Source organism: Anguilla rostrata, chromosome 15 (genome assembly GCF_018555375.3).
Source record: "Anguilla rostrata isolate EN2019 chromosome 15, ASM1855537v3, whole genome shotgun sequence".
Taxonomy (NCBI): domain Eukaryota; kingdom Metazoa; phylum Chordata; class Actinopteri; order Anguilliformes; family Anguillidae; genus Anguilla; species Anguilla rostrata.
The window spans coordinates 32,856,514-32,883,113 of record NC_057947.1 but is presented as its reverse complement, the minus strand read 5'-3'; the positions used below and the strand labels follow the sequence as shown (position 1 = coordinate 32,883,113).

The 26,600-nt window shown below is 49.3% G+C and overlaps 1 protein-coding gene across 11 annotated transcripts in view; it reads left to right on the top strand.

Annotated features, from left to right (window-relative positions):
* The first annotated feature begins 20,502 nt into the window (after window positions 1-20,502).
* The window catches only part of LOC135241349 (R3H domain-containing protein 1), a 32,759-nt gene continuing 26,661 nt past the window's right edge, over window positions 20,503-26,600 (top strand). For 10 of the 11 annotated variants that reach the window (XM_064311632.1, XM_064311629.1, XM_064311627.1 and 7 more), the window contains exons 1-4: window positions 20,503-20,641; window positions 21,601-21,805; window positions 23,564-23,599; window positions 24,175-24,264. In XM_064311632.1, coding sequence (XP_064167702.1) covers window positions 21,641-21,805; window positions 23,564-23,599; window positions 24,175-24,264 — 291 coding nt within the window. In that variant the 5' untranslated portion in view covers window positions 20,503-20,641; window positions 21,601-21,640. The remainder of the gene's footprint in view (window positions 20,642-21,600; window positions 21,806-23,563; window positions 23,600-24,174; window positions 24,265-26,600) is intronic. The other variant, XM_064311628.1, reaches the window with a different exon arrangement.

The following is a 26,600-nucleotide window of genomic DNA, read 5'->3' as shown; positions in this document are numbered from 1 at the left end:
ATTAATAGCGCAAACACGGCGGCGGTGCAGGGGGTGGGGGGGGGTGGGGGGGGAGAAATGATGCATGAGTTTGGGGCGCCATCGGAACGCGGCGGGAGCCAGCCGCCGAGCATCGCTGGGCCGTCTTCATCACTCTGGGGAGTTCTCACCTGGGAATACGGGGGCCGGGCCGGGCCCAGCGTTGTGCCAGCGCAGCGCTTTCCTCCTCTTCCTCGCTGTCTCAGTAACCCCGCGACACGCTCAAACTCAAACTCGCACCCGTCAGCTGTTTGCCCCCCCCCACCCCCCGATGCGGGGCTGGGCCACCGGCCAATCGGCTGCGTTTCACTCCCGTTCTCCTCAGATAACCTCTTCAGATTCATAGATAGATTGTGCGTTCGCTTGCCGGGCCTTTATCGTGGCACACGCATTGTCGCTTCGTTGAATTCATCGACCCGTTTGAGGCTGCTTTGTTTGAAAACACGGCTGGTTTTATGGGGAGGGACGTCGCGGTGCGTTAGTGGAGAACCGCGAGCTTGGCAGTGGTGGGCTTGGGAGCATGCTGAAGGAAATGAGTGCTCCTTATTTGGAGAAGAGTTTGAAGGTTTTGTTTGGGTGGTGATGTGGTCGGATGGGGTACTGGTGGCCTCCTAAAGTAAACCACAAGGGCTAGTGAGTATTTTTGAGTATAAGAATCGTTGTAGCCATGTGGCATATCCGCTTTCCATATTTTTTTTAATTTTGATTTAGATTTTTTATTGGACCTGCTGCATGGCCATTGAGGGTCCATACAATCACAGGGTGTGCATCAGATGACCTCACAGAAGCTGCATCGCTTTGCTGCTGATTGGTCGCCACATCGCCACCGAATCGATATGAATGGTGATTTAGGCTGTTCTATATTATAGCTGTAGTCTTTTGAAAAGACTAATTGAAAGCAGGTGTGCCATGTGGTAGCGATGATTGTAGTTGCACTCAAAAAATATTAATTAACGATTTACCGTCAAACTCTGTGTCGATGTGTGAGCCTTAATTTCCTTGAACAGACTTGAGAGTTTCTCCGTTTATTCACACACTTTCGTCATTTAGGAATCAAGAGCTGTGAATTAGACTACTTAATAATGATGAATATTTTTCTAAATAAATGAAAGAGCATGTTCTCGAAGGAAGGTTTATCTGATAGTTTGCGTGTGTACATTCTCTTCTTTTTGCGGAAACATTTGTCAAAAGAGTATCTTATTTTACGGTTTCTTTCAACGGCAGGACAAGAATGATAGTTTGGGAAAGGGCACAGGCCCAGGCCGGACGGTTCTTCACTTGACAGACGACAAACATGGGCTTAAGAATGACATTCTCGTGATGGTTTTCTGTAAAATAAAGCTAAACGATGTTAGGAGAGCAATATTCAGTATTCACCCCTCAAAGCTCGGTCTCGCCTGTTATTTACTGAAAACGGGTGTGAATATTTGTGACACTTAATTTTCTGGCAAATAATTTATGATTGATAAGTTATTTGTTTATGAAGGGTGTGAATAATCTTGGGAGGTCTGCGTATAATAAGCATGACTTCTGTCCATTTCATGTGGTTCCCTTATTGCTGATTCGTGCAGTTTATAACGGGGATAATGAGAGAATGAAACTGAGAGAAGAGCAGAAAAGCAGTGTGGAGGATAGTCTTCGATTTGGAACGTGTTCATTGCTGGGTGAATTGGGAGTCCCCCCCCCCATTAAAACGAATTGTGAGAAATGTCCCTACCGTCCAAGCTGACGAGTTGCATTTCCACATCAGGCTGATGTTGAAGTTTTTCCTTCTGTGAGAATCTTATGCCTTCACAGCTCCTCAACCGAAAAATCTGTTTCACTCTATAGGTCAGGAAACAGACGCATCAGGGCAATTCCATGGTAACCGGTGGTAAAAATGCCGGATATTTACGTGGTGAAGTCCGATACAGTTACATAATCGAGACTGATACAGTTCTTTCCTCCTGATGCCTCCTGATGGCAGAAACAAACACTTACAGTATTTGGCTAAATTATCGAGTGGACGATAACGTACAGTACAACATCCTGTTTTATTGTGACAGTCTATTTTATAGTGGCAGTCAGTGCTTATTACATTGAACCAACCACAGTAAGCCTTCTACATGTACAGGCATCTGTGAAGTTAAAACAATGATGTCATTCCAAATATGTCTTTGAAGCAACGGTTTCGTTCTACGCAGTGTGTGTTTCAAATACAAACAGAACTTGCTTGTGAGGTAATGAAACAGAAAAAATGAAGTATTTTCATGCAAGATGCACATGTTCAATCTGCTTTATTAAGCCCTACAACAACAGAAATGACTTTTTTATGTTCAGCATACATTGAATACCCAATTAACAGGAAGTGCTCCTGCACACTGCAGTACATACTGACTAAGAGCTCAGCTGGAGCCTGCTTGTCACAATGTGTAATGAGAAAATTTACGGGAGAAAAACAAAATCTATATTTTTACGTTCAAAGTTCACTGAATTCTCTTTAGAAAAGAAAATGTTTGCTCTTTTTTTATTTTTTATTTATTTGTCTGCTGCTATACCACCATGTATCCCGCTGCTGCTGCATGGCTGGAGCTGAGAGAGTGGGGGCTTGGTCAGTGCCTGGATGGACGACCTCAGTTTTGTTCCCATTTTGATTTGCCACTGTGCTCTAGAACCTTTCTTGATGTGGGAACCTGTGACCTATGACTTTGTCTGACAATATTGATTGATTGATCACTCGGTCAGTTCTTGTGAAAGGATATTGTGGCAAATGAAAGCTGCACTTAAAGGGATGCAGCATTATAAATAAATTTTTTAAAAAATAATAAAATGAGGTGTTTCACAAATCTTGAAATTATCTGCATGAAGTTTTGTTGCCTGAAGTCTGTCAGCCCCACAGTCTGTGACCAGGCAGAACTGGCATTGACCTCACTGTATACGAGGATGCGTCTTCTAAATGCACAGCAGTCGGTGCATGTCTTTATCACTGTCACTGCTGGCTGAAGTTGCATCTTTTGGTCTTTTTGCTCTGCAGCCGTGCTCACTCTTCCTGTTTCTGATCTCCGATATTACCCGAAAGGCCCCTCTGATTGCTAGAAGCAGGTTTTAATGTGAAGAAGCTCTCTCTCTCTTTCTCACACACACACACACACTCTCTCAATCACTTCCCCCCCACTCCCCTCAGTTTCTCTCTCTCTCTCACACACACATCTCACTCACCCCCCCCACGCTTCCCTCAGTCTCTCTCTCTCTTTTCTCACACACACTCTCTCACTCCCCCCCACTCCCCTCAGTCTCTCTCTCTCTCTCTCACACACACACTCTCTCAATCACTTCCCCCCCTGCTCCCCTCACACTCTCTCTCTCTCTCTCATTCACACACACACACCCCGCTCCCCTCAGTCTCTCTCTTCGTTCTCTCTTTGCAGGGAAAATGTTATCACTGGATGCTGAATTGAAAACATGTTGACAGTTCGCTGTCACCTCCTTTCGCGTGATGCGCACACAGATGCTCTTCCCTTTTCTCCTTCTCTCCTTCTCTCCTTCTCTCCCGCACGTGAAGCCGCCCCACGCCTCCCATCCCTTTTTCCCCCTTTTCACTCTGTCTCTCTGCTCTGATGGCAGGTGACGGTGCGGCACTGCGGTGGGGAGAGGTGCAGAAGTCGCTCCGCTGCAGAGCGCTGCATTTTAATGCCTCCGCTTGCCCACGTCGGTGTGAAATGTAATATCAGTTCAGCAGGTTATGCTAAGCGTTTGGGATTGGAAAAAAACCGAAATCTGTCAAGACGTCAGTGACACGTTCTGTGCATTATGAATTTGCTATCCGAATTCATGCCACATTCCTATTAACTGTCTATTTTCATGATCTAGCCTTTTTTTTTGTTAAGGCAATGGCCACAGCTGTTTCCTTGTTGCTCGAACATTGGAGAGCAGCTTTGCCTGTCTTGTAAGCTTTTTCTGCCTGGTCAAATATGTAGGAATTGAATGCACATTTTCCTTAACTCTGAAATGATTTCCCAAACTGGAGGTGTTATTTATTCATTGCTGTGACCACCCTCGAACATTGGCATCGGCAGACTGTATTCTGGAAACGCAGGTGTATTGTAGCATTCGCTTCCCTTTCGATCTGAGAAATGTCAGGATTGATTCGCAAAACCTGCAGATTCTGAGTGCAGCCCACTAGCAGCCGGGAGCAGATTGATTGAAATAGCGTGCGTAAACGTATCCTAAATGCAAAGCGTTTACAATGCACGGCAGGCTGATTTAGCCACCCACGTCAACTGCAACGGTTACAGTGTTGATTGACAAGCTCACTTTTAATTGTCACCAACGGCACTTTTTTTTTTTTTTTTGCTTTTGTCTGTGAGTATGTGAAACGAAACGATCACCAATCAGATGAAAGGTGAATATTTGGGTAGCGCTAGTGGGGAATGCGATCTTATGATCTGATGCAGACAAAGGTTTTTTTTTTTTTTTTGAAAATGCTGATATGAAAGCTAGTTCAACCTCAGTATGCTAATATGCGAACGTATTTAGACATATTATGCTCCCAACCTTTCCTTGTATTCTCTTTCATATCTTTTTAATTTAATGGGGAGTTTCGGCCCCTGAGGTGAAGCCAGCAGCTTTTGTTGCATGATAAAGGGGCGATATAGCTCAGGAGGTAAGACCGATTGTCTGGCAGTCGGAGGGTTGCCGGTTCAAACCCCGCCCTGGGCATGTCGAAGTGTCCTTGAGCAAGACACCTAACCCCTAACCTCTAACTGCTCTGGCGAATGAGAGGCATCAATTGTAAAGCGCTTTGGATAAAAGCGCTATATAAATGCAGTCCATTTACCATTTACCATTTACCATAAACATCCTCTTCACCCAGCCACCAGGTCACATCGAGCAGTTTTCACTGCATTGTGTTTGAAAAAGCCTTTTTAAAAAAATTATAATTTAGCTTAATTAGCCTAGTTTGCTTCAGCTCATTTCACTTTCTGTTTCCGTGTCATGGTTTCTGTTTCGCGTGAAGTGTGTTTGCTGCCTGACGGCACAGTGCCACTTCATGACTGGTTTTGTCGGTGAACGAGGCGGAGCGCTCTGTGGTGGGTGGTTTGGGATGTTTTATTTGAGCTATAAAACTCTTCGCTCGACTGGCATGCGGACGTTTTCAGAGCGACAGGGGATTGCGTAGCATAGCTAGTGGCCGTGGTACGTGCAGGTGCCAGTATTTCCATATGGGGCATTTAATAAAATGACAAATTATTGTTTTAACCCTTAAAAAAAAAGTGCATTTTCAGTATGCCTGGTTCATTTGTTAGTGATGTACGATGAGCACACACTGACAACCATTTAAATACAGTTAGTAGCCTGTACACTAATAGTGATGCTCAAAGTAGTATGTTTCACTTCAGTACTTTAATAGCAATATGGCAAGACATTTTTATCTGTAAGGGTCATGTGAATACAAATGCATGCCAAGCACTCAACAAAAGGGGGGTACTGTGAATTAAAGACGGTAGTCATGTTGTTTGCCTAGAAGAGCGAGGGTTTTATTTTGTTTGTTTGTTTGTTTGCTTGCTAGCTGGCGCTCGGTGCAAACCCCAGCCCTTGCTCTGTTGTGTGTCATGCGCTTGTGTGTGCAGAGCAGGATTTAGCATCTCCTCCTCTGCAGGTATGAAGCGCAGAGCGATCGGTGTGCTGCCCCTGGCCTGGCCCGACCCTGCTTGGTTTGGCTCGGCTCGGCTCGGCTCGGCTCGGCCTGGCCTGGCCCGGCCTGGCCCATTTTCAGCGTGTGCAGTGACTGTGTCTCTGCAGTCTGTGTTCAGTGTCTGTGCAATGACTGTCTCTGCAGTCTGTGTGCAGTGGCTCTGTCTCTCTAGTCCGTGTGCAGTCTGTGTTCAGTGTCTGTGTGCAATGACTGTCTCTGCAGTCCATGTGCAGTGACTGTGTCTCTGCAGTCTGTGTGTAGTCCGTGTGCAGTGGCTGTGTCTCTCTAGTCTGTGTGCAGTGGTTGTGTCTCTGCAGTCTGTGTGTAGTCCGTGTGCAGTGGCTGTGTCTCTTTAGTCCGTGTGCAGTGGTTGTGTCTCTGCAGTCTGTGTGCAGTGGTTGTGTCTCTGCAGTCTGTGTGTAGTCCGTGTGCAGTGGCTGTGTCTCTTTAGTCCGTGTGCAGTGACTGTGTCTCTTAGTCCGTGTGCAGGGCTGTGTCTCTGCAGTCTGTGTGTAGTCCGTGTGCAGTGACTGTGTCTCTCTAGTCCGTGTGCAGTGGTTGTGTCTCTGCAGTCTGTGTGTAGTCCGTGTGCAGTGACTGTGTCTCTTTAGTCCGTGTGCAGTGACTGTGTCTCTTTAGTCCGTGTGCAGTGGCTGTGTCTCTGCAGTCTGTGTGTAGTCCGTGTGCAGTGACTGTGTCTCTTTAGTCCGTGTGCAGTGGTTGTGTCTCTGCAGTCTGTGTGTAGTCCGTGTGCAGTGACTGTGTCTCTTTAGTCCGTGTGCAGTGACTGTGTCTCTTTAGTCCGTGTGCAGTGGCTGTGTCTCTCTAGTCCGTGTGCAGTGGTTGTGTCTCTGCAGTCTGTGTTCAGTGACTGTGTCTCTGCAGTCTGTGTTCAGTGTCCGTGTGCAGTGGCTGTGTCTCTCTAGCACGTGTGCAGTCTGTCTGAAGTGCTTGTGTGTGTTTAATGGCGTCTGCTCTGTCTACTGCAGGTGCTTTTCACTAATTGCTGTGGATCTTTCTCGGGGCTTCGTGAAAACCACGTTGATTAATTATATCTGTAGAGATAATAAAAATATTATCATCTTACAGCGCAGTAACAATCATCATCGCCATGCAGCAAATCGGCTTATTTTGCATCCTTGTTCTGTCGCTGAAACGAGTTTTAAAACACTATTTTTTGCCTAAAATCTTTTCCACACATTAAAGAGCTTGTACATACAAGTGCCTGCTATAAGATAATCCTTCCTTTGAGAATATGCTCTTTCATTTATTTTAAAAGTAATCATTCCTATCAAGTGATTATTTTTTTTGCGCAAAACTATATTCTGTAATTATCTCTGTGGTTTGTTACCAACCCCAAATGCGTCCCCACAAAGTTGTAGTTGGCGGCATACATAGCTTTACTATAGTTTTTCCTCCTCTTCTAATTCTGATAAACGTTGGTAATTGTATGAAGCCTTTAATCCTCGTAGGGTACTGTTATATACCACCACCTTTCACCATTCACCAAGAAAAGACTTTTGTGTTTTTCACATTTTTTTTAGTCAGCCCTTGAAGGAAGTTCACTCGATGCACGGTGCTGTGCATCTTGGGATTTGATGGCGAGCCCTGCCCCCTTATGTGTGAACGTATTGCGTTAGTCACCTCATGGTGCTGTCTGAACTACATGTTTTAGGGATCTGTGTGGCTTCCTGGAACAAGGCAAAAAGTGTTCGGCGTCTGAATCTTTCAGTGCTTCGGCACAAACGGCCTCCTGTCCAAAGTCTTGGCAAGAAGTCCTGGCTTTGGATCATGACAGAATCGTTCTGGAAGGCTTTCTACAGAATGCAGCGGCAGGACTGGATTGGCTTTAAACTCGCATTTAAGTGGGCAGCGGCTTTGTGTGAGTTCACTGGAGGTGCCTGCTTTCCTCCAGCACTGATACAGCCTGTATCATCATATTCAGTGAGATGCAAGTTATCCTCAGCTCTTAGTATGGTTGTTGTGGCAGAGCTCCAAGTTAAGATTTCAGGTGCAGCTGTTTCACGGAAGGTTAGGCACGATTGACTCTCGCACCCGTCGCCGCGGAAGGCACAGACCCGCTCAAGTCTGCGTCTAAACACCCTGAGCTCGAGTCTGAACACCTTAAACCCCCCAACCCCTTAACACCTCGACCTGTTTCCGAACCTAAAACTTCGAGCCTATCGCGTCGCGGTAAATTCGGCTCGCTGTAGGCTTCGCCGCGTTGGCGCATGACGGCGCCTGCGGACCGCTCGCTCGCTCGCTCGCCCGCCACGCGCACCCCACGCCACGTCGCCACGGTAATGGCGTCGCGGGAGCGCTGTCAGCCTCCACGCTGCGGGGAGACAGCGGCTCGTCCCCCAGCAGCCCCTGGGACCTCATTAGGGTTCCCCTCGTACCTTTTTCTTTTTTGGGGGGGGGTGCAGATCGCGCCGGACCGGGACGTCCTCGGGGGAAATGGTAAATTATGGTGTTTGTCACTTTCCCTCAGAGCGGGTTGCATAGCCGGCCTTAATTATAAAGCAGAGGCCTTACGTCTGCTCTGTTATGCAGATGGGCCGGGGGTGTGTGTGTGTGTGTGTGTGTGTGTGTGTGGAGGCTTCGTAACGGGTGTGTGTGTGTGTGTGTGTGTGTGTGTGTGGAGGCTTCGTAGCGGGTGTGTGTGTGATGCGCGGTGTCGGCGGGTGAAGGGGAGGGGATGACGGTGCGAGTTAAAGAAGGCGTAGCTGAAAGCCTGACGGATTTTAAAAAGTCAGGTTTTAAGTGCATTTCAGCACCCTACCATTCACTTCCTAGGTGGCAGGGAGGGTGGCTCTCGCTCTCTCTGAGCTGTGCTGCTGCTCAGCCCCCAGTCTTCGGTGTCTGTCCCGGGCAGAGGGGCTCCGAGCCGGCAGCCCGTGGAGAGCGTCCCGCCCACGAGAGCGTCCCGCGGAGGGGCCGGGTGTTGGGCACTGATTAATCGCCGAAACGCTGACTTCCAGAGCCTTTGGCCTCAGGTCAGCGGATGGGTGCTTTAGCGAGCTGGACCACTGCCCCACTGCCCCATTGCCCCATTGCCCTGCTGCCCCTGTCACCCCCGCTGCCCTGCTACCCCTGTCGCCTCATCGCCCCGTCGCCCCTCACCCCGCGCGCGTTGTTCAATGTGACGGCAGGTGCCTGTCCGTCAGCAGCGGGGGTGGGCAGGAAAACATCCCGGATTGGCTGCTGTGGAAGGGGGCGTGTTTAGGTTTTTTACAAAGGGAGGCTTTCGCACGTCGTGAAACGCCACAAAACCTGCTCTACACCTGTACCTACATCCTTACAGTGACGGGCTGTCAGGCTCTGGTGTAGCTGGGGTACAGGCTTGTGACAGTGCACTGCACAGCTTTATTACCCATTAGCCTGTGGACAGACCTGCATTCACAAATCAAAATGGCTCCCATTATAGAGACTTCCTCTCCCCCTCTCCCCCCACCACTCCCCACCCCGTACTCCCACAAATTGATGATTAAATGCAATATTTCAGCTCTGCGGTGTCTTTTCATTAATTTTTGTGACATATGCTTCCGCAACACGCTAAGTCTCTGAACCGAAGGCCTGTAATTAGCAGTGCAGTGACACCGCACCTGATTTATGCTCGGTTTCTGCTTGTAATTTGCGAATGCAGGATTGCCCGTGACACACATACTCTTTAGCTAATTGAATGACAAAAGGGACAGAGTTTCATTAGGGGAGGCTGGAGAACAGTTGGGGGGGGGAGGGAGGGGGGTGGGGAGTGGGGAGGGTAGTTAGTTTTAATGCTGCTAATATTTTTTTCATAGCTGCGCTGTTGTTCTGGTATTTTTATCACGGAGGGTCTCCTCGGTTACTTTCTTCTTTCCTGCTTTCCTCCGAATATGAATTACCCTTCCACTAGCGCCCACCTCATCCTGGCCAATCTGCATACGTTCCTCCTCCCCCAGCTGGGATTTCAGTGGTCCGCGATGCACAGGAGTGAGTTTTTTTAAATGTAACGAGATTAATGGGTAGATTTTCGGTGTTCAGCCTCAACGCCGTGCACTCCACAGAGCCCCGGCAGACCGTCAGGCCAGTGCACTGAACACTCAGGTGCTGAACACGGACAGGTGATTATTCCCACCGCGGTGAACGCCTCTCTCTCGCCTGGGTCACCTTCACGCCTAGCGCTGCTCCTGTAAGCCCGCACGCGAGTGCATCTTGGCACGCAAACAGGCTGCCGAAAATGGTTGGTCGAGTCATGTGACGCGATCACCTGCGTTTCTGGGCCATCCGGGGTCACTGGATACCACCCCCCCCCCCCACCCCACCCACTTTGCTGTGATTTTTGGCTGGGCGGTCAGTGCAGGAAGATCCTATCAAAATCGAGAAGCGTGAAGCACAAAATAAATAAATAAAATAGAAAGTCGCTTTTCTGCCTGGTGCCGCTGCCCGGCTTCAGGTTTTCTTAAAGGACGCCCGTCTCAGCTGTGGCCTAATATTCTAATCGCTGTTGTGGGGGGGGGGGGGGAGCGTAGCATGAGCTCTGTAATTTCAGCTATTTAAGGAGGCGTCATCAAATATTAACGACAGCAGAAATGCTCTGGGGAGGTTTTAATCTACGGTGCAATATCGGCAGAGCTGTTCGACGGTAACGTTGCGGGGGTATTTTCGGAAAGCGGGCAATTTGTCATTTCCTGGGACGCCCAAAATTGTGTTTGTCTTACCATTGCAGACCCGTGTGATTTTAGACGCGTGTTTTACCTGCCCACTAAGCTCATTTTCCATAGTGAGGTATTCCGTGTACACATGAAAGGGTGTTTTATCATATAAATGAGGGAATGAAAAATAATATTTATGAATTTTATATTGAAATACATTGGGTTGGAGTCCTATTTTAAAAAATTAAATAAACAGCTTGTGGCGAATGTTATATTTTTTAAATAGCCTAGATTTATTTATAGCCATATAGCATCTGGCTGTGTGTTTGTATGTGTTCCTACCTTCCACACATACATACAAATCTTTCTGTCTTGTCTCTATATGTCATATTTCCTAAAGATTAATCCCATAAAAAAGCCGATTTTGTGGAATACAGATCCCTGTTCACAGAATTATGGTTTTGATAATGACTTTCGATAACGTCTTGTCTTTTAAAAGTTCTTAAAGGAATAGTTGTAGTATTTATTTATTTTTCCCACGGCATGCAGGAACTGGCGCCGTGGGCTATGCATGACAAATTGTGGTCACTCACTCACTCACTCACAGACGACCTTTGAGGGACGTTTTGTGGGATGCATGCGCAGGTGGTGCTTCGTTTAGTAGGACACATGCGCAGGCGGTGCCAGCTAAAATGTGTCTGCGGAAGTGAGTTGCGCCGTGGGTCTGGACGGTTCTGTGCTTGTTTGTTTATAGATCAGTAGATTACCCCCCTGTTTAATCTCCTCATCTAGTTTATACAATCTTTAAAACCTCCATTCTGTGTGGCTTGTTTAGTCCGTTCCTTTAATTCAAAAAGATGCGTTGTAGAGAATTTCACCAACGTTGGCCACGACAGAAATTGCAGTTAGTCGTACAAATTTTCAGATCCTCATCCTTGTAATTTCAGCAAATCTTGATATCTGTTCAAAAAGTAATAACATCCAGAGCAAGGCATTATTAAAAATGTAAAATTTCCTTAGATTTTCCTGCACTGACAAAGGTCATATCAGGTTAATGTGAATGTAACAGTTGTATTCTTTGTTACTGATGTTTCTAAACTAGATTGCAGATGCATTGCTTTATCTTTTCTTGGCCTTTGTAAATTTTGTATATCCTTCACATTTCAAAGAATTCACTGCGCAGTCACTTCACATTTCATTTTTTCATTTCTTTTCATCTTGTGAAACTGAGGGGCTGATTTCTGTGTGGAACAAAAACGTCTGTTAACCGAAGTTTCAAGGTTCACTGCTAGCAGAGCCAAATCATTTTAGGCACAATTCTCTTCAGGCGTTGTTTTTGAGTGTGTGTTATAGCACTGTGAATCACCTACTTTAAAACAGCCCTGGTCCTCTACTGCAGACCCCCACCCCCCTCCCCTCCCAGCACCAATGCAGCACCGACCATACCCCCCCTGTGCTGCTTCCTTTTCCGTGCGCCGCGTTGCCCTGCGTTGGGGGGTCGTGCTCGCTGTCCGCCCTCCCGCATAGGAATGGAGGAGAGGAGGGAGGGGGGGTCTGCTTTAACAGCTCCCTTCCTCACCCCCCCCCCCAACCTCACTCCCTCTCTCTCCGGGCGGCAGGGCTGCTGAATCGCTAATGAAGAGCTCAATTTAGTCGCTGATGCGGTGCGACCAGCATGGCGCGCTGTGAGTGGCTGAGCCGCCGCTGACATCACGGAGCCCAGCTGTTGATTTGGCTCTGTCTCCGAGGCTCCGGCGAGTGCCTTGACGATGGGCTCCGGCAGGTAGGCTCAGACGAGCATGCGCCACAAAGAGGCTGCCGTCGGAGCGGCCGCGTCCTCAGCCAATGCCGCCTCTGATACTATGGAAACTAAACCTCTAACCAATGGACATAATGAAGGCTACTATGTGGCAGGTACGTTGCCCCCTCTCGCGGACAGAGCGGTTGGTAGCGCGCGCGGGGATCGGTTGTATTCGCTAGCCCGTTTTCTTGCAGCACACGGGCGAGCAGACTCGCGAGTCCAGTTGTTTCTGTCATCCGTCACGCTGCTGCGCATAACGTTAAACGGCAGGGCTGAATAGAAGCGCTTAAGAGCGTGGTCAATTGAGCACCTCGAGCTTACGCGTTTTAAAGTTTTTTTTTTTTGTTTTTTGCTTTTTCCGGGAAAAGGAGAGGCTGGGTTGTAAAGGCACGGCGGATTGTGCATTTCTTTTAAAAGGGGATTTGCGCAATTTGGCATTCAGCCATTCTCTGGCCGCGGTCCATTAGTTCTCACATAAACATTATTATTTGCTGTGGGTTTGTGAATTACCTCGTGCTCAGGTTAAGAATGCGTAGTGGTGAAATCTGACAGAGCGGTCCTCCCTGCACAGATGCTGATGAAATTTCCAGCATGTGCTCTGAATGACTGCAGTCACTCCATCGCTCTTGAAATTCACCAGCTCCAAAACTGGAGGGGGGGTGGTGGCGCCTACAGCCCGCTGTAGTTTGTGTGATGTCTCTATTGGGTGTCTGTCGGGGGAAAATGTGTCCTGGTCTGTTTTCTGCACATATTTACTGTGTTTGTTGTCATACACGTTGTGCGTCTTGTATGTTACGTGTGTGTTTGGTGCACGACGGGTCAGAGCTGTCCACGTGCACATTATTAAAAAGAACAGCAAACGCACTTATTCATATTTCAGCAAAATATGGTATGCTTTCATTTAAATAGTTTTTTTTTTTTCTTTTCTATTTCAGTCAGTTTTGTGCAAGCAGTGTTTCCAAAGAACCCTGACAGCCACTGGCAAGAGGTTTGGGAGCTACAGCAGTAACTGTTTTTTTTTTTTGAGTCATGTTCTATGAAACACCTATGGAGATTGATGACAGGTCATCATGTGTCACAGTGCTGAGCTCCCTTTTTCTTTACACCGTTAAATTGCACACTGTTCTGCAGCCGAACACTGTTTCCTCACTGATCCACGCTCCCTCGGTATCCCGACTTCCTTTTGTTGTTTATGGGCTAATTAGCGCTAATAATCCAGTAAGGAGCTGCAGTTGTGTTTGGCTGTCGCTGTTCCGGTCAGCAGTTTTATTTCCGTTTTACAGGTGTCTCAGCAAATGCGACTGCAATGGCTCCTCGCTGATGGTCTATGTGGGACCGTATATCACGCCTGCTCTGCTAGACCTTCATATATTTGCTAATAATTTGTCCGTAATTGCATCGACTCCTGTTCTCTGAACATACCTTGGGGGACCATTAGCAAATAATCTTCGCGCTAAGGACGCAGCGTGGAGTAATTTGCTGTGCATTGCCGGCTGTGTTCAGGCAATATTGTTTCCCGGAATCATTAATTAGATTTTTGCAAATAGGGCAATCAAGCCCTCGAAAGTAGGACAAGGTTAAAGTAGGTCTTTACCCAGCCTCTCGCCCAATAAAAAACAGGCACATAAGCTGCTGTCTGTTCCCTAAGTGCATAAACTGCCTGTTTTTACAACCACGCAAGATTGTTACAGCACGCCGTAAATGCCGTTTTTAAATAATTAATTTCGAAGTGAAGCGGTACTCAGACGCGTCTGATTGCCAGTCAGATCCATCGGGCTGAAGTGATGGATCTTGATCGCATCGCATTTTTTTGTAATGCGCATTTTACTAAACCTTAATGATCAGCGCGAGGCTGAAGAGCAGTCCCGCTGCGAGCGCGAGAGAAGCATGCAGTGGAGCGCGCTTGATGCAACCGCGGAACGACGCAAATTACATTTGGATGGAAAGAAAGGCAGGGAATTATGGTCTCGTGAAGGCAATTAGGCTCCGATTCTGCAGTGCGAGCGTTTGAGTGGAGGTAATGACCCCGACAGGAAATTCCTTATCGGACAATAATTCAGCGCGCAGGAGCCTGCGGGGATGAGCGCCGCGCGTGAATTTATTCTTCATCTTGACCTCAACCTTTGCATCCCCCCTCTCTGGTTCCCTCATTTCACTTTCGTTTAACCCAAACGGGGTGCTTCCCTGAAGCGTTCAATTCCTTATAATTCGCAATTTCTAATATAGCATTTAGAATGTAGCGTTGGAAATGATTTTGAAATCGGCTCCTGTGCACATTGTGGAGAACACAGCCCCACAGCACGCTTTCCCCTCCATCACTGTCTGCAGAAGGTGCTGAACTTTGCGGCGTGTGGCAGATGTTCCAGGCACCAGATGCGATACACCAAGAATCGCTTTGAAAACGAACTCTTTCGGCACGTTCCGCACTGTGTCAACCCAAGACCATTAGAAGCGCCGCTATCTGCGTTCTGTTCTAACGGCTACCATCTGTCAGTCATTCATAATTATAATTAGCTGTAAAATAATAACAGCCGGCTCCTCACGGATGGGGACTGAGCTACTTAATGCACTTTATTTTAGCCTCTTCTCCCCACTGTATCTGGTCCACAGATCACAGAGATAATTAATGCAGATCATGCTGTTTCTTCGCTGGGGGAATCGTGATGAATTATGATCTGAATTTAATTAAAATGGTGTCCTCTTGCCACATCTTGGTACGTTTCTTCTGTCTCATGCACGGCTTTCTCATTGCTAATTCCGCTAATGTCGCATAGCTGTTTGTTTAAAAGGATTTGGTTGTAATTATTTTGGGAATAAGTCTTTTTCCCATATGTAGAAGAAATAATTTCACACTAGCGAACAAATGTAATAGCAAATGCGATAACAGCCTAAAAATCCACTTAAACTTTGGGGAGCATTGATGAACGTGGGTTGCGGGTTTAAGGAACAGTGCGTGAGTTTGGGCTGAATAACACTGTCTAAGGACCGCACGCAAAAAAAGCTAACGTTTGGCTAACATTTTAACAAGTACTTTTTAATACTATTAGTATTTTAATGCTAACACTTGGGGAAAAAATGTGTTCTGGAAGAGGGCGTTTGCTCCTTTAATTGCCCCAGAATAACAAGGCGTGAGCCAAAGTGGGAAATGATTACGGTGTCACGGCCAGACAAGCGCGTCTCTGTCACCTGTTAAACTCTTGTAATGGATGAACGTGCCGAGTAATAAATCTTCGCTTTTCGTTCGCCGGAGCCCGGGTAGCGCAAGCCAATTATTTGTTCAGGCCTGACAAGAATCGATAGCGCGGCGACGCTGCACGGTCGCGGGCGGACACGGCCGCGGGTATCTTATTTGTATCTTGAAGGATTCATGGCCAGCAGCGGATCGGCCAGATTTACTTCTGTACCGACGGTACTGTAGCACTTAAACGGGGCGGGGTGATGATGATAACTTATCCCGCGTTTGCGTATGGATTATCGATGCGAGGGGTCGATCCAGTACACGGTCGCTCCTGTTAAGTCGCTGGGGCACGACGGCGGTTCTTCGCGGAGAGGAAGTGAGGGCGCTGGAACGCCAGATGTGTTATCTCTCGAGCCCGCCTGCGTGCGTGCGTGCGCACTGGCTAATTAACGGTGGACATGGATCCCGGGGCACTCGCCTAGCTTACAGCTGTTGGCTACGTACAGTAGCCTCGGCGGCTTGCGGCTCTGTCGCGGTGCGTGGATCCGAGAGAGAGGAAACGTTGGGGAGGTAGCGTGTGGCTTAGATCACCCTCTGTCCGGCTCCAAAACCACGCCGCTCTCAGATTTATGTCCTGGAGTCTCAGGCCGAGCGGCCCTGTCTCCCCGGAAACTCTGGGACATAAATCTGAGAGCGACATGGTTTTCGGAGCCAGACAGAGGGCGATTGCAGCGTCCGCTTCCTTCCAGGATGTCTCCTAGAGGTAACAAAATTTGGCGAGGGGTGAGAGGGGGTATAGGGCGTTTTTTGTGAAGTCCAAGTCGAAAGGATGTAGAAAAGTAACCTCACAATTTGAGGAAAGTGGATTGGTGTGAAATCCAGAGAGTGGTGCTGGACCGTGAGCCAGCTACCGTACAGGTGTACACGTAGAGATCGCCATGGTGAGCAGGAAACCGCACAGGTGTACACGTAGAGATCGCCATGGTGAGCAGGAAACCGCACAGGTGTACACGTAGAGATCGCCATGGTGAGCAGGAAACCGCACAGGTGTACACGTAGAGATCGCCATGGTGAGCAGGAAACCGCACAGGTGTACACGTAGAGATCGCCATGGTGAGCAGGAAACCGCACAGGTGTACACGTAGAGATCGCCATGGTGAGCAGGAAACCGCACAGGGTGTCACGTAGAGATCGCATGGTGAGCAGGAAACCGCACAGGTGTACACGTACAGATCGCCATGGTGAGCAGGAACCCACAGGTGTACACGTAGAGATCGCCATGGTGAGCAGGAAACCGCACAGGTGTACACGTAGAGATCGCCATGGTGAGCAGGAAACCGCACAGGTGTACACGTAGAGATCGCCATGGTGAGCAGGAAACCGAACTGGTGTACACGTAGAGATCGCCATGGTGAGCAGGAAACCATACAGGTGTACACGTAGAGCACACCATGGTGAGTAGGAAACCGCACAGCTGTGCACGTAGAGGTCGCCATGGTGAACAGGAAACCGGAAAGGGGTATGTATAGAGATCACCATGGTGAACAGGAAACTGCACAGGTGTACGGGTAGAGACCTCCACAGTGGCTCCGACCTTTCCCAGGTGTCCTCGCTGGAGCCCCTCTTGTCTGCCGCAGGGGAAAGGGTTTCTGGTCCCTGGTGGTCCTCATGCCAGCGAGTGAATGTTCCGCGGCGTGCGGCGGCGTGGGCGGGAAAGGGCAGCTTCAGGAAGCAGGCGTCGGGCGTGGGCGGCCTCGCTCGCCCCACACCGGGACCTGAAACCGGCTCTTGTGCATTCCAGAGTGGCCATTTTCTCCTCCGTTTGAGAACGTAATTACGCTTGAGTGGTTCGCTTAGCGGCGGAGAAGCATGCATACGATTACCGCCACGGCGCAGCCGGCCGGCTCTCCGACCCCGCCGCGGATTTCACACGATTAACCGCGCGGCCGTGGGAGGGGCCCTGAAAGAGTCACTGCGCCGCACGGCTCTCTGACCCAGCGTAGGACGCTAACAGCTCTCTGACCCAGTGTAGGACGCTAACGGCTCTCTGACCCAGCGTAGAGCGCTAACGGCTCTCTGACCCAGCGTAGGGCGCTAACAGCTCTCTGACCCAGCGTAGGACGCTAACAGCTCTCTGACCCAGCGTAGAGCGCTAACGGCTCTCTGACCCAGCGTAGGACGCTAACGGCTCTCTGACCCAGCGTAGGACGCTAACGGCTCTCTGACCCAGCGTAGGGCACTAACGGCTCTCTGACCCAGCGTAGGGCGCTAACGGCTCTCTGACCCAGCGTAGGGCGCTAACGGCTCTCTGACCCAGCGTAGGGCGCTAACGGCTCTCTGACCCAGCGTAGGACGCTAACGGCTCTCTGACCCAGCGTAGGGCGCTAACGGCTCTCTGACCCAGCGTAGGGCACTAACGGCTCTCTGACCCAGCGTAGGACACTAACGGCTCTCTGACCCAGCGTAGGGCACTAACGGCTCTCTGCCTGGTCCAGTACAGATTACATCATCGCTAACTTCCACCAGAAATGATTTGTGTGTGTGTGTGACAAAAAATGCGCCTCATGAAAAGCATTTGAATTTTTTTGGCTTTTCGAATTCTCTCTAACGTTGTTGGCTCGGTCAAATCAAGCGCACCGTCTTTTCTCATGATATGCTGGGGAATGCACCTGCAGTGCTGCTAATTAAGGTCGATGCTTGTGAATGGGCATGCGTTTCCATTTGAAAAGGCGGGAGAGCCACTCGAGAGCATTGTAATGGATGAAAATTGGCACACCGCTTCAGCCGGACCGTGTAATTAGTCATCGTTATAATGTCGATATTTCTATGCCTAAATATAGACGCCTTATTTCAGCAACAACTGAAACATTCCCATGAGAAAGAGAGTACCAGGCTATATGGAGAAATGTTCGGAAGATTGTTATCCCAGAAGATTGTCAGAAGCATCCAGCAGAGGGCAATACGGTGTCACTGAAACAGCTACCTGTCACGAGACCATAGCTAATCGTAGTCAACAAGTAATGAAAGAAGATTACTAGCGAGCTCTTTGATCAAATAAAAAATACACTATATTAATGATTGAAAGTACACTCGTTGTGTAGCTAGCAACTTGGATTAGAGAAATTAGTTGCAGGAATAGCACTGTCTGAGATGAATACGACTTCTCTAAACCTCTGGGATTGTCCTTTTCTCGTGAAGATAAGGTGTCCGTTTCCTTCTGTCTAAAGGTGACCCTGACATGTTCATAGCACAGGTATGCCACTTTGTTTTTGATCGCTCCTGTGTTTAGCTTCCTGATCTGTACGGTTTGGGGCGCGTGAGTGAAATGTTCACGGTGTACTGGTGTGCGATATGCAGGCGAAAGTGAAGAATTGTGATCTCGATCAAAAATGCCTTCAAACCAAGTGGAATTATTTTCATTGAAAGGGAATGTGTATGTCGTGCACCTTATTGTTTATTTTTAGTGTGTACATAGTTCCTTTGTGTAATTATATTCCAGTAGATCTTGTGCTCTGTTTTAGTGTAGATGAACAGTTCTTGGTCACTCAGCATGAGTCTGTACGGTGAAGATCAGACTGGGCAGGAGACAGCGGCAGTGTGTGTGTGTGCTTGTGACTTTTGTGTTTGTGGGTCTATGTGTGTCTGTGCCTATGTATCTGCATGTGTATGTCTGCGTGCGTGCCTGCATGTGTATGTCTGCGTGCGTGCGTGTGTGCGCGTGTGTGTGTGTGTGTCTGCGTGTGTATGTCTGCGTGCATGCGGGCGTGCGTGTGTGTGTGTGTGTGTGTGTGTGTGTGTGTGTGTGTGTGTGTGTGTGTGTGTGCAGGGTACACACCCCTATCCCTTCTCTGCAGTGGGATCTGGTAAACGCCAGTGAGCCGGGCCTCTCTGCAGTGTTAATAATGCACACTGCATTAGCGTGCTGCGCTAGCTCCATTAGCACCATAGACACGCTATGCTCAGAGCTCCGCCGCACAAGCGTTTATTTGGGTACGTGTGCCGTCACTGGGGTTGGATTTAAAGCCTTGGCTCGTACGTGGCGCTCGTGGAGCGGATGCTGTCCTTCTTTTAATAAAGTTCTCTAGCTGTGTTTGCCTCTGGTGTCTGCGGTTTTATTGATGGCAGGAGTGCATCCTGGCATTTCGGCACCAGAGCCCGCGTGTTTGATTGAGCTCTGTGGAAGCGCTGAGCATCTGCCTCTGCTTCCTTCGTGTGCCGTTCTGAGTAACGAGCGATGCTCTGCGCTTTCCCCTGCTTTGAGGCAGACAGGGGGTCCTGCAGGAGGGGATTATGAATGAGCTGCCGTTCTCTGGTCTGTGGCAGCTGTTTGTGTGACCCCCCCCCCCGGGACCTGGGAGGCGTCAGGGTCGGGTTTTATAGTCAGGGAACGCGGTTCTGGTAAAGCAGGGAGTTTGCTTATTGGTCACTGATTTTTTACATTTTTTATCCATATGCTTTGAGCAGTACAAATAAATATAAGCAGTACAGTAAATAACAGCAGTGCTAACTTTGTGTTTATAAAATGTGTGTGTGTGTTAAACGATTAAATGCGTCCAGTCTGGTAGCTGGATAAGTAGTCACTATAATTGAGATTGCTATAAATATCATATTCCATTAATGAAATATAGCCCAATGTAGGTAGCTAACCATTTTAAATTAGAGTGTGTTCACAGCCAACAAATTAGCACAGCCAGTTTGCACGCTAAGATATGTAGGTTAGCTACATTGATAATACAATGTTATCGTTACAATATCTACTGAGCTAGCTTGCTGCTAGCTTGTTCAGCCAAATGCATCACTAGGTAGTGTTAAACTGATAACACATCGGAATGAAGTGCCCATTCCCTTTAAATTGTGATGTCATAATGACAAGGAGGAACTTATTTTTTATGACACCGTCTTTCGTTATAAAAGCTGAATGGCCTGGGCTGGAGTGAACTTTGACCCCTAGGTTCATGGCCTACTATCACATGTCCAGGGTGACAAGAAACCTGTTGTGACAACTCTTTATTGGCCAGAATGGCAAAAGAATATTGTAACCCACCCCCCCCCCTCGACCGCGCACTCTGACCACCTGACCGCGCACACCCTAACAACCCCCCCCCTCTGTCCTTCCCTCAGCAGGTCTCTGAGGGGCATGACTGGCTTGTCGGGGGGCAGCGCTGTTGTGACCTGGAGCCAGTGCTGGTGACAGGGACATGGGACTCTTCCCCAGAGCGTCCAGCAGGCCTAACACGAGCAGCACCCCGGCCCACAGCACCCCGAGGGACCCGAGGCTCCTCCTCTTCCTCACCAGCGGGACGCCGCCACAGGCCCAGAGCCGCAAAGCACATTGGGTAATGAGCACAAAACAGTAAATCACCTGTACGTTATCGCAGGCTCCAGATCTTAGGCCACACTAAGGGCAAGCTAAGCCCGAGTTTGGTCCAGGTGTGTGATGGGCAGTGGTCTATGTGCTGCATAGGGTTGTACAGGTTCTGAGGGGAGGTGTTGGAGGAGGTGTTACAGGAGGAGCACGGGGGGGGGGGGGGGGTTGGGGGGCTCTACCGTCCCCAAGGCAGAGGGAAGGGAGCGTTTGGGAAGTGGGGGAGCTAAATGAGAAGTCCAGGTCCAGGCCCCAGGACCAAAATACCCTCGCAGGTAGAACACGTTTCGCCTCCAGACTGAGGTCCATCTCCCCTTATGCTCCTCACCCCCAAGCATTTCAGCACAGTCGCTGGAAGCACAGGGAACACTTCTGCAGGACCGAAATGGGATGAGACGCGGTGGAATCCGTCGTGTGGCGGAGAGGACAGCGCTTGTCGAGGTTAATGGAAACGCGGTGGGGGGGACGGGGGGGCGGAGAGAAAGTGGAGAATGAAAGCATTTTCTCTCCTGGGTCTGCTCACACTCTCCCGTTTCTCCAGCGCACGGCCAACGTGCGAACAGGCCCATCAGACGTGCTGTGATCCAATTAGCACGTCTGTGTACATTTCGCCGCGTTTCGCAAACGGCCAACGCGTTTCGTACCAGGTGCTGCCGGTCCCCTGGGCTCCAGGACTGGCGCAGGCTGTCCGCAAAGCTCGGGCGGGCTTGTGGAAAACCGAAGGCTCACGTTTAACGTTGTGTTTTTTTTTGTGTTTGAAGAAACGCATCTCCTGTCTGCATCCAGCCAGTGATAGTTATGAGAAATTCACTTCAGTGCCGAGTTTCATAATTTCTCCTTCTGTTCGCCTGTCCTGCTGCTGTAGGCTGTTCTGGAGGAGCACGGTCTGCGTTTGAAACACGCCGTGCTGACCTCTCTCTCTTTCTCCAGGTTCCAGGCTTTTGGTAGAAGCTCCAAGTAACCTTCTCTGATGAGGATGTCGGATACTGTCGCCGTAAAGGAAACAAACGAGACCATGAGAGGGCTGGAGACGGAGGAGGCCGACTCGGCGCCCAGAGACGGCCTGAGCCAATCAGAGAGCCAGGAACAAACCGAGCCCGAGAAGGACGAGAGCGAGGGCAAGAACGAAGCGCAGGTAACCGACGGCCCGTCCGGCGCCCGCCGCCTCATTCGCCCGCCCGCCCGGTCATGTGACACCCACGCGGGTAGCCCGCTAACACAGCCGCCGGAGTCCTACACTAGAGTCTTCTTCTGTGGTGGAGGTGTGGATGAGCGTTCGGCTAGGGAAGTGGCAGAGCGTAACTGAGTTCAGGTCTGTGTCTGTGTCTGGGTGTGCGAGTGCGAGTGCGTGTGTGTCTGTGCGTGTGCGTGTGTGCGTGTGCGTGCGTGCGTGTGTGTGCGTGTGTGCGCGTGTGCGTACGTGTGCGTGCGAGTGTGTGCGTGCGTGCGTGCGTCTGTCTGTGTGTGCGTGTGTGTCTGTGCGTGTGCGTGTGGTGGAGGTGTGGGTTAGCGTTCGGCTAGGGAAGTGGTAGACCGTAATTGAGTTCAGGTCTGGGTGTGCGTGTGCGTGTGCGTGTGCGTGTGCGTGTGCGAGTGTGTGTGTGTGTGTGTATGTGCGAGCGTGTGCGCGTGTGGTGGAGGTGTGGATTAGCGTTCGGCTAGGGAAGTGGCAGAGCGTAATTGAGTTCAGGTCTGTGTCTGGGTGTGCGTGTGCGTGTGCGTGTGCGAGTGCGTGTGCGTGTGCGTGCGTGCGTGTGCGTGTGTGTGTGTGTGTGTGTGTGTCTGTGCATGCGTGCGTGTGCGTGCGCGTGTGCGTGCGTGCGTGTGTGTGTGTGTGTGTGTGCGTGTGGTGGAGGTGTGGGTTAGCGTTCGGCTAGGGAAGTGGTAGACCGTAATTGAGTGCAGGTGTGTGCGTGTGCGTGTGCGCGTGTGTGTGTGCGTGTGTCTGTGTGTCTGTGTGTGTGTGTGTGTGTGCGCGTGTGGAGGAGGTGTGGGTTAGCGTTCGGCTAGGGAAGTGGTAGACCGTAATTGAGTGCAGGTGTGTCTGTGTGCGTGTGCGGTGGAGGTGCTACAGAGGTTTCTTGGCAGAGACAGTGAAACCTTTTGAAAGCAGCACGTCGCTCTTTTCTGAGTCTTAGATGCGAGGGTCTCGCGTCTGCTCGAAAGGTTCGCGGGTCCAGCCTGTCTGGCGGTCTCTGGACTCGAGCAGCAGACTTCGCGGTAGCTGCGCCATTTGCCGAAACGTCTTTTGAAAGAGCCCCGACTCTTTGGGTCTCGCCTATGTTCCTTTCTCTGGAAATGTTTGGGGGATTTTTCTGAAAATTTTGCCTCATCCCAGAGGGAAGGACGATCAGCAGGGTAATAAAAGTGGGAGGGGAGGAGGAACCGGGGCCCAGCCTGATGATCTCATACCGCTAACTTCCTGCGTCGCGATGAGTGGGGGGGGGGGGAGGGAGTAACCGCTCTGCCACGCCCCCCCACCTCCTCCACATCCCAGAGTTCAGAAACACGGGTGCACCCGGATTCACCACCGCAATGTAGAGATGTGTGCGGGTTTAACTCACCACTCTGTACAGTGAACTCCCGAAACCTCACACATGTTCTTAAAGCTTATAGACTCCCACGCTCAGTTTAGATGGTATCAGACTCATAGTTTAACTGTTACCTTTAAATATTTGTACTCTGAATTAAGCTTAAAACCACTGACGTTTTGGGGGGGGGATATGAGCTAAGTACGATTATTGCAGTTTCTGGAATGATCAGTTTTTGGTGTGTGTTCTTCGCCATGGTCAGTGATGTAGATGATTGTGTAAGAGTTGGTCTGAACGCTGACGGGCATCGCGGTACTGCAGACCTGTCTTTTATGGTCTGTTCTGTCTTGCCTACTGCGCAGCAGCAAACGTCCGGACAAACTGCAAAGCGGTCGAAGGTACAGTAAAGCAGCATGTTTAGAATCATGTTTTTGCTTGATATGGTGCCTTGCTATTCACTAGTTGTTTTAATAATAATGGAACCTGTTGTTTTATTATTAATATTTAATCTTGTCTCTTATAAACTGTAATAGTATGCATCTTACTGCAAATGGCATTTACATTTTCTGAAGTGCTTCATTTGAACTGGAAAGGAATGCGTGTATGTGCAGTAGTTACATTTTTTTTATTGTTTTACACTTTGGTTTAGTCATGATTTTCAGATTTTCAAGAGCAGTATCAAATATCAAATCATCAATTAAGGATTGATTGCCAGTGCTTTAAGCAGCTGCATGAAGACAAATGGCCTTCGAGTGATAGTAAAAGATGGCGTCCATCTTGAGATCTGAAAATTGTCCGTCAGCTTTGCTTGTAGTGCACGGGATTGAGTCGTGGTTTGGTTTTTTTTTGTTTTTTGTTTTTTTCTTTTTGCGGAAGTGTCCGTGGCTCTTGGTTTGTGGTGAAACTCTTACCTGCACTTTTTTTTTTCATTGATTGAACATGACTCTCTCTAACCATCAGTACTCTCCCCCAGTCTAACGCAAAGTTAAAGTTAGTTCGGAGCCTGGCCGTTTGCGAAGAATCCTCCTCTCCCCCTTTTACTGACCCGCCACGAGAACACCAGGTAATCCCCCAGAATGCTCCGCCGCGTAGTCACCGCCCTGGCCCATCGCACTAACGCCAGCGCGCCCGCCATTTCACTCAGCGGCCGATAACCAATGAGAGCGCCCGCCATTTCACTCAGCGACCGATAACCAATGAGAGCGCCCGCCATTTCACTCAGCGCCCGATAACCAATGAGAGCGCCCGCCATGTCACCCAGCAACCGATAACCAATGAGAGCGCATGCCATTTCACCCAGCGACCAATAGCCAGCGAGAGCACTTGCCTTTTCAACCAGCGACCAATAGCCAGCGAGAGCGCCTGCCATTTCAACCAGCGACCAATAGCCAGCGAGAGCGCCTGCCATTTCACCCAGCGACCAATAGCCAGCGAGAGCGCCTGCCATATCACCCAGCGACCAATAGCCAGCGAGAGCGCCTGCCATATCACCAACCAACCGATAACCAATGAGAGCGCCTGCCATTTCACCATGCGACCAATAGCCAGCGAGAGCGCCTGCCATTTCAACCAGCGATCAATAGCCAGCGAGAAAGCCTGCCATATCACCAACCAACCGATAACCAATGAGAGCCCCTGCCATTTCACCATGCGACCAATAGCCAGTCAGAGCGTCTGCCATTTCACCCAGCGACCAATAGCCAGCGAGAGCGCCTGCCATTTCAATCAGCAACCAATAGCCAGCGAGAGCGCCTGCCATTTCACCCAGCGACCAATAGCCAATCAGAGCGCCTGCCATTTCACCCAGAGACCAATAGACAGTCAGAGCGCCTGCCATTTCAACCAGCGACCAATAGCCAGCAAGAGCGCCTGCCATTTCACCATGCAACCAATAGCCAGCGAGAGAGCCTGCCATTTCACCCAGCGACCGATGACCAATGAGAGCGCCTGCCATTTCACCATGCGACCAATAGCCAGTCAGAGCGCCTGCCATTTCACCCAGCGACCGATAACCAATGAGAGCGCCGCTTCCATCGACTCATTCGGCTTTACCTCCACTCTCGTTCCGCACAGTGTCTTTCAAACTGTCACTGTGTGTTTGGCGCACTGTGATTAAATGCATCCATCACACCCAAACAGCACATTTTCAACATGGCAGCTCGAGAAAGGTTTGGACAGGTTAAATTGCATTCTGGGTATGTTTTATAACCGACAAGCGCCAGTTTTGGGAAAGGTAGTGCTCCGTCTTTGAAAGACAAATATTTGCTGACTATTTTTTTCTTATTGCAAGTCTAGGCAGCTCTGGGTTTGACAGGAAAAAAGATTGTCTTAATAGTCTAAAACAGAACATTGCCGCATTTGACATTCTTATTTTATTCCCTGTGTAGAACAGCGTTGTGTTTTTTTTTTTTGTTCAAAAAAATAATACAAATGTATTTTGACAAAAGGGGGAAGCAAGCTGTGTTTGCAGTGGTGGGTATACAGTACGTGAAAACATCAAGGGGAGTTCAGAAGCGCAGGGTTAGATATTCCTTACCTTGTGAGAGAAAGACTGAGCGGCCATAGCAGGGTGTAACAGGAAATGCATTCCGCACGTGTGTATTTGAGCCCCTGAAAGAGATTCCCTGCTCATTGCATTACATCACAGGCATTTAACACACGCTCTTATCCAGAGCGACTTCTATATAGTTTGCATCCATTTATACAGCTGGCTTTATACTGGAGCAATGCAGGTTAAGTACCTTGCTCAAGCGTACAACGGCAGTGTCCAACCCGGGAATCGAACCTGTGACCTTTAGGTTACGAGACCAGCTCCTTACCCACTGTGCTACACTGCCGCCCCTGACCTGCTCGGCCCCCCGCCGCCTTCGCATGTCGCTCGGCTCGGTTTCCAAAGGCCGACGTTGTCTCCCGAGTTTTAGAAATGGTGGGGGAAGGGAAAGTCCGATTTGTCGAAAAAAGCAGCCAGAGCAAGGGAGGGGGGGAGGGAGGGGGGTAAAGCAAGGCCGTGCTTTGAAGACCCGAGACTTGCGGTGGCCTTTGGTTCAGGGCCAAAGACGTTTTTAAAAAAAGAACAAAACGCTTTTCTTCTGAGTGAGTTTTTTTTCCCCAGTGGTGGACAGTGCTTTGAAAATGAATTGTGTTTTGTTCATCTTGTCTCAGATCTTGTCTCTAAATTTTAACCGCTGTGCAGTCAGTTTGATCATTGGGGTGGGTGGTAACCCTTCCAAAATAATTGCAAAAGTGTTTGTGCTCACAGGCTTTTTTTAATGGGAAGCACAGGGTTCTGATGATGCTGTTTTTTGAGATCAGGAGGCTTTTTGTTGATAAATTGTACAGCTCCATGTTAGGTCTGCATATGGCCTGTTTTGCATAGCATGTAAACCCCTCTAATATCTT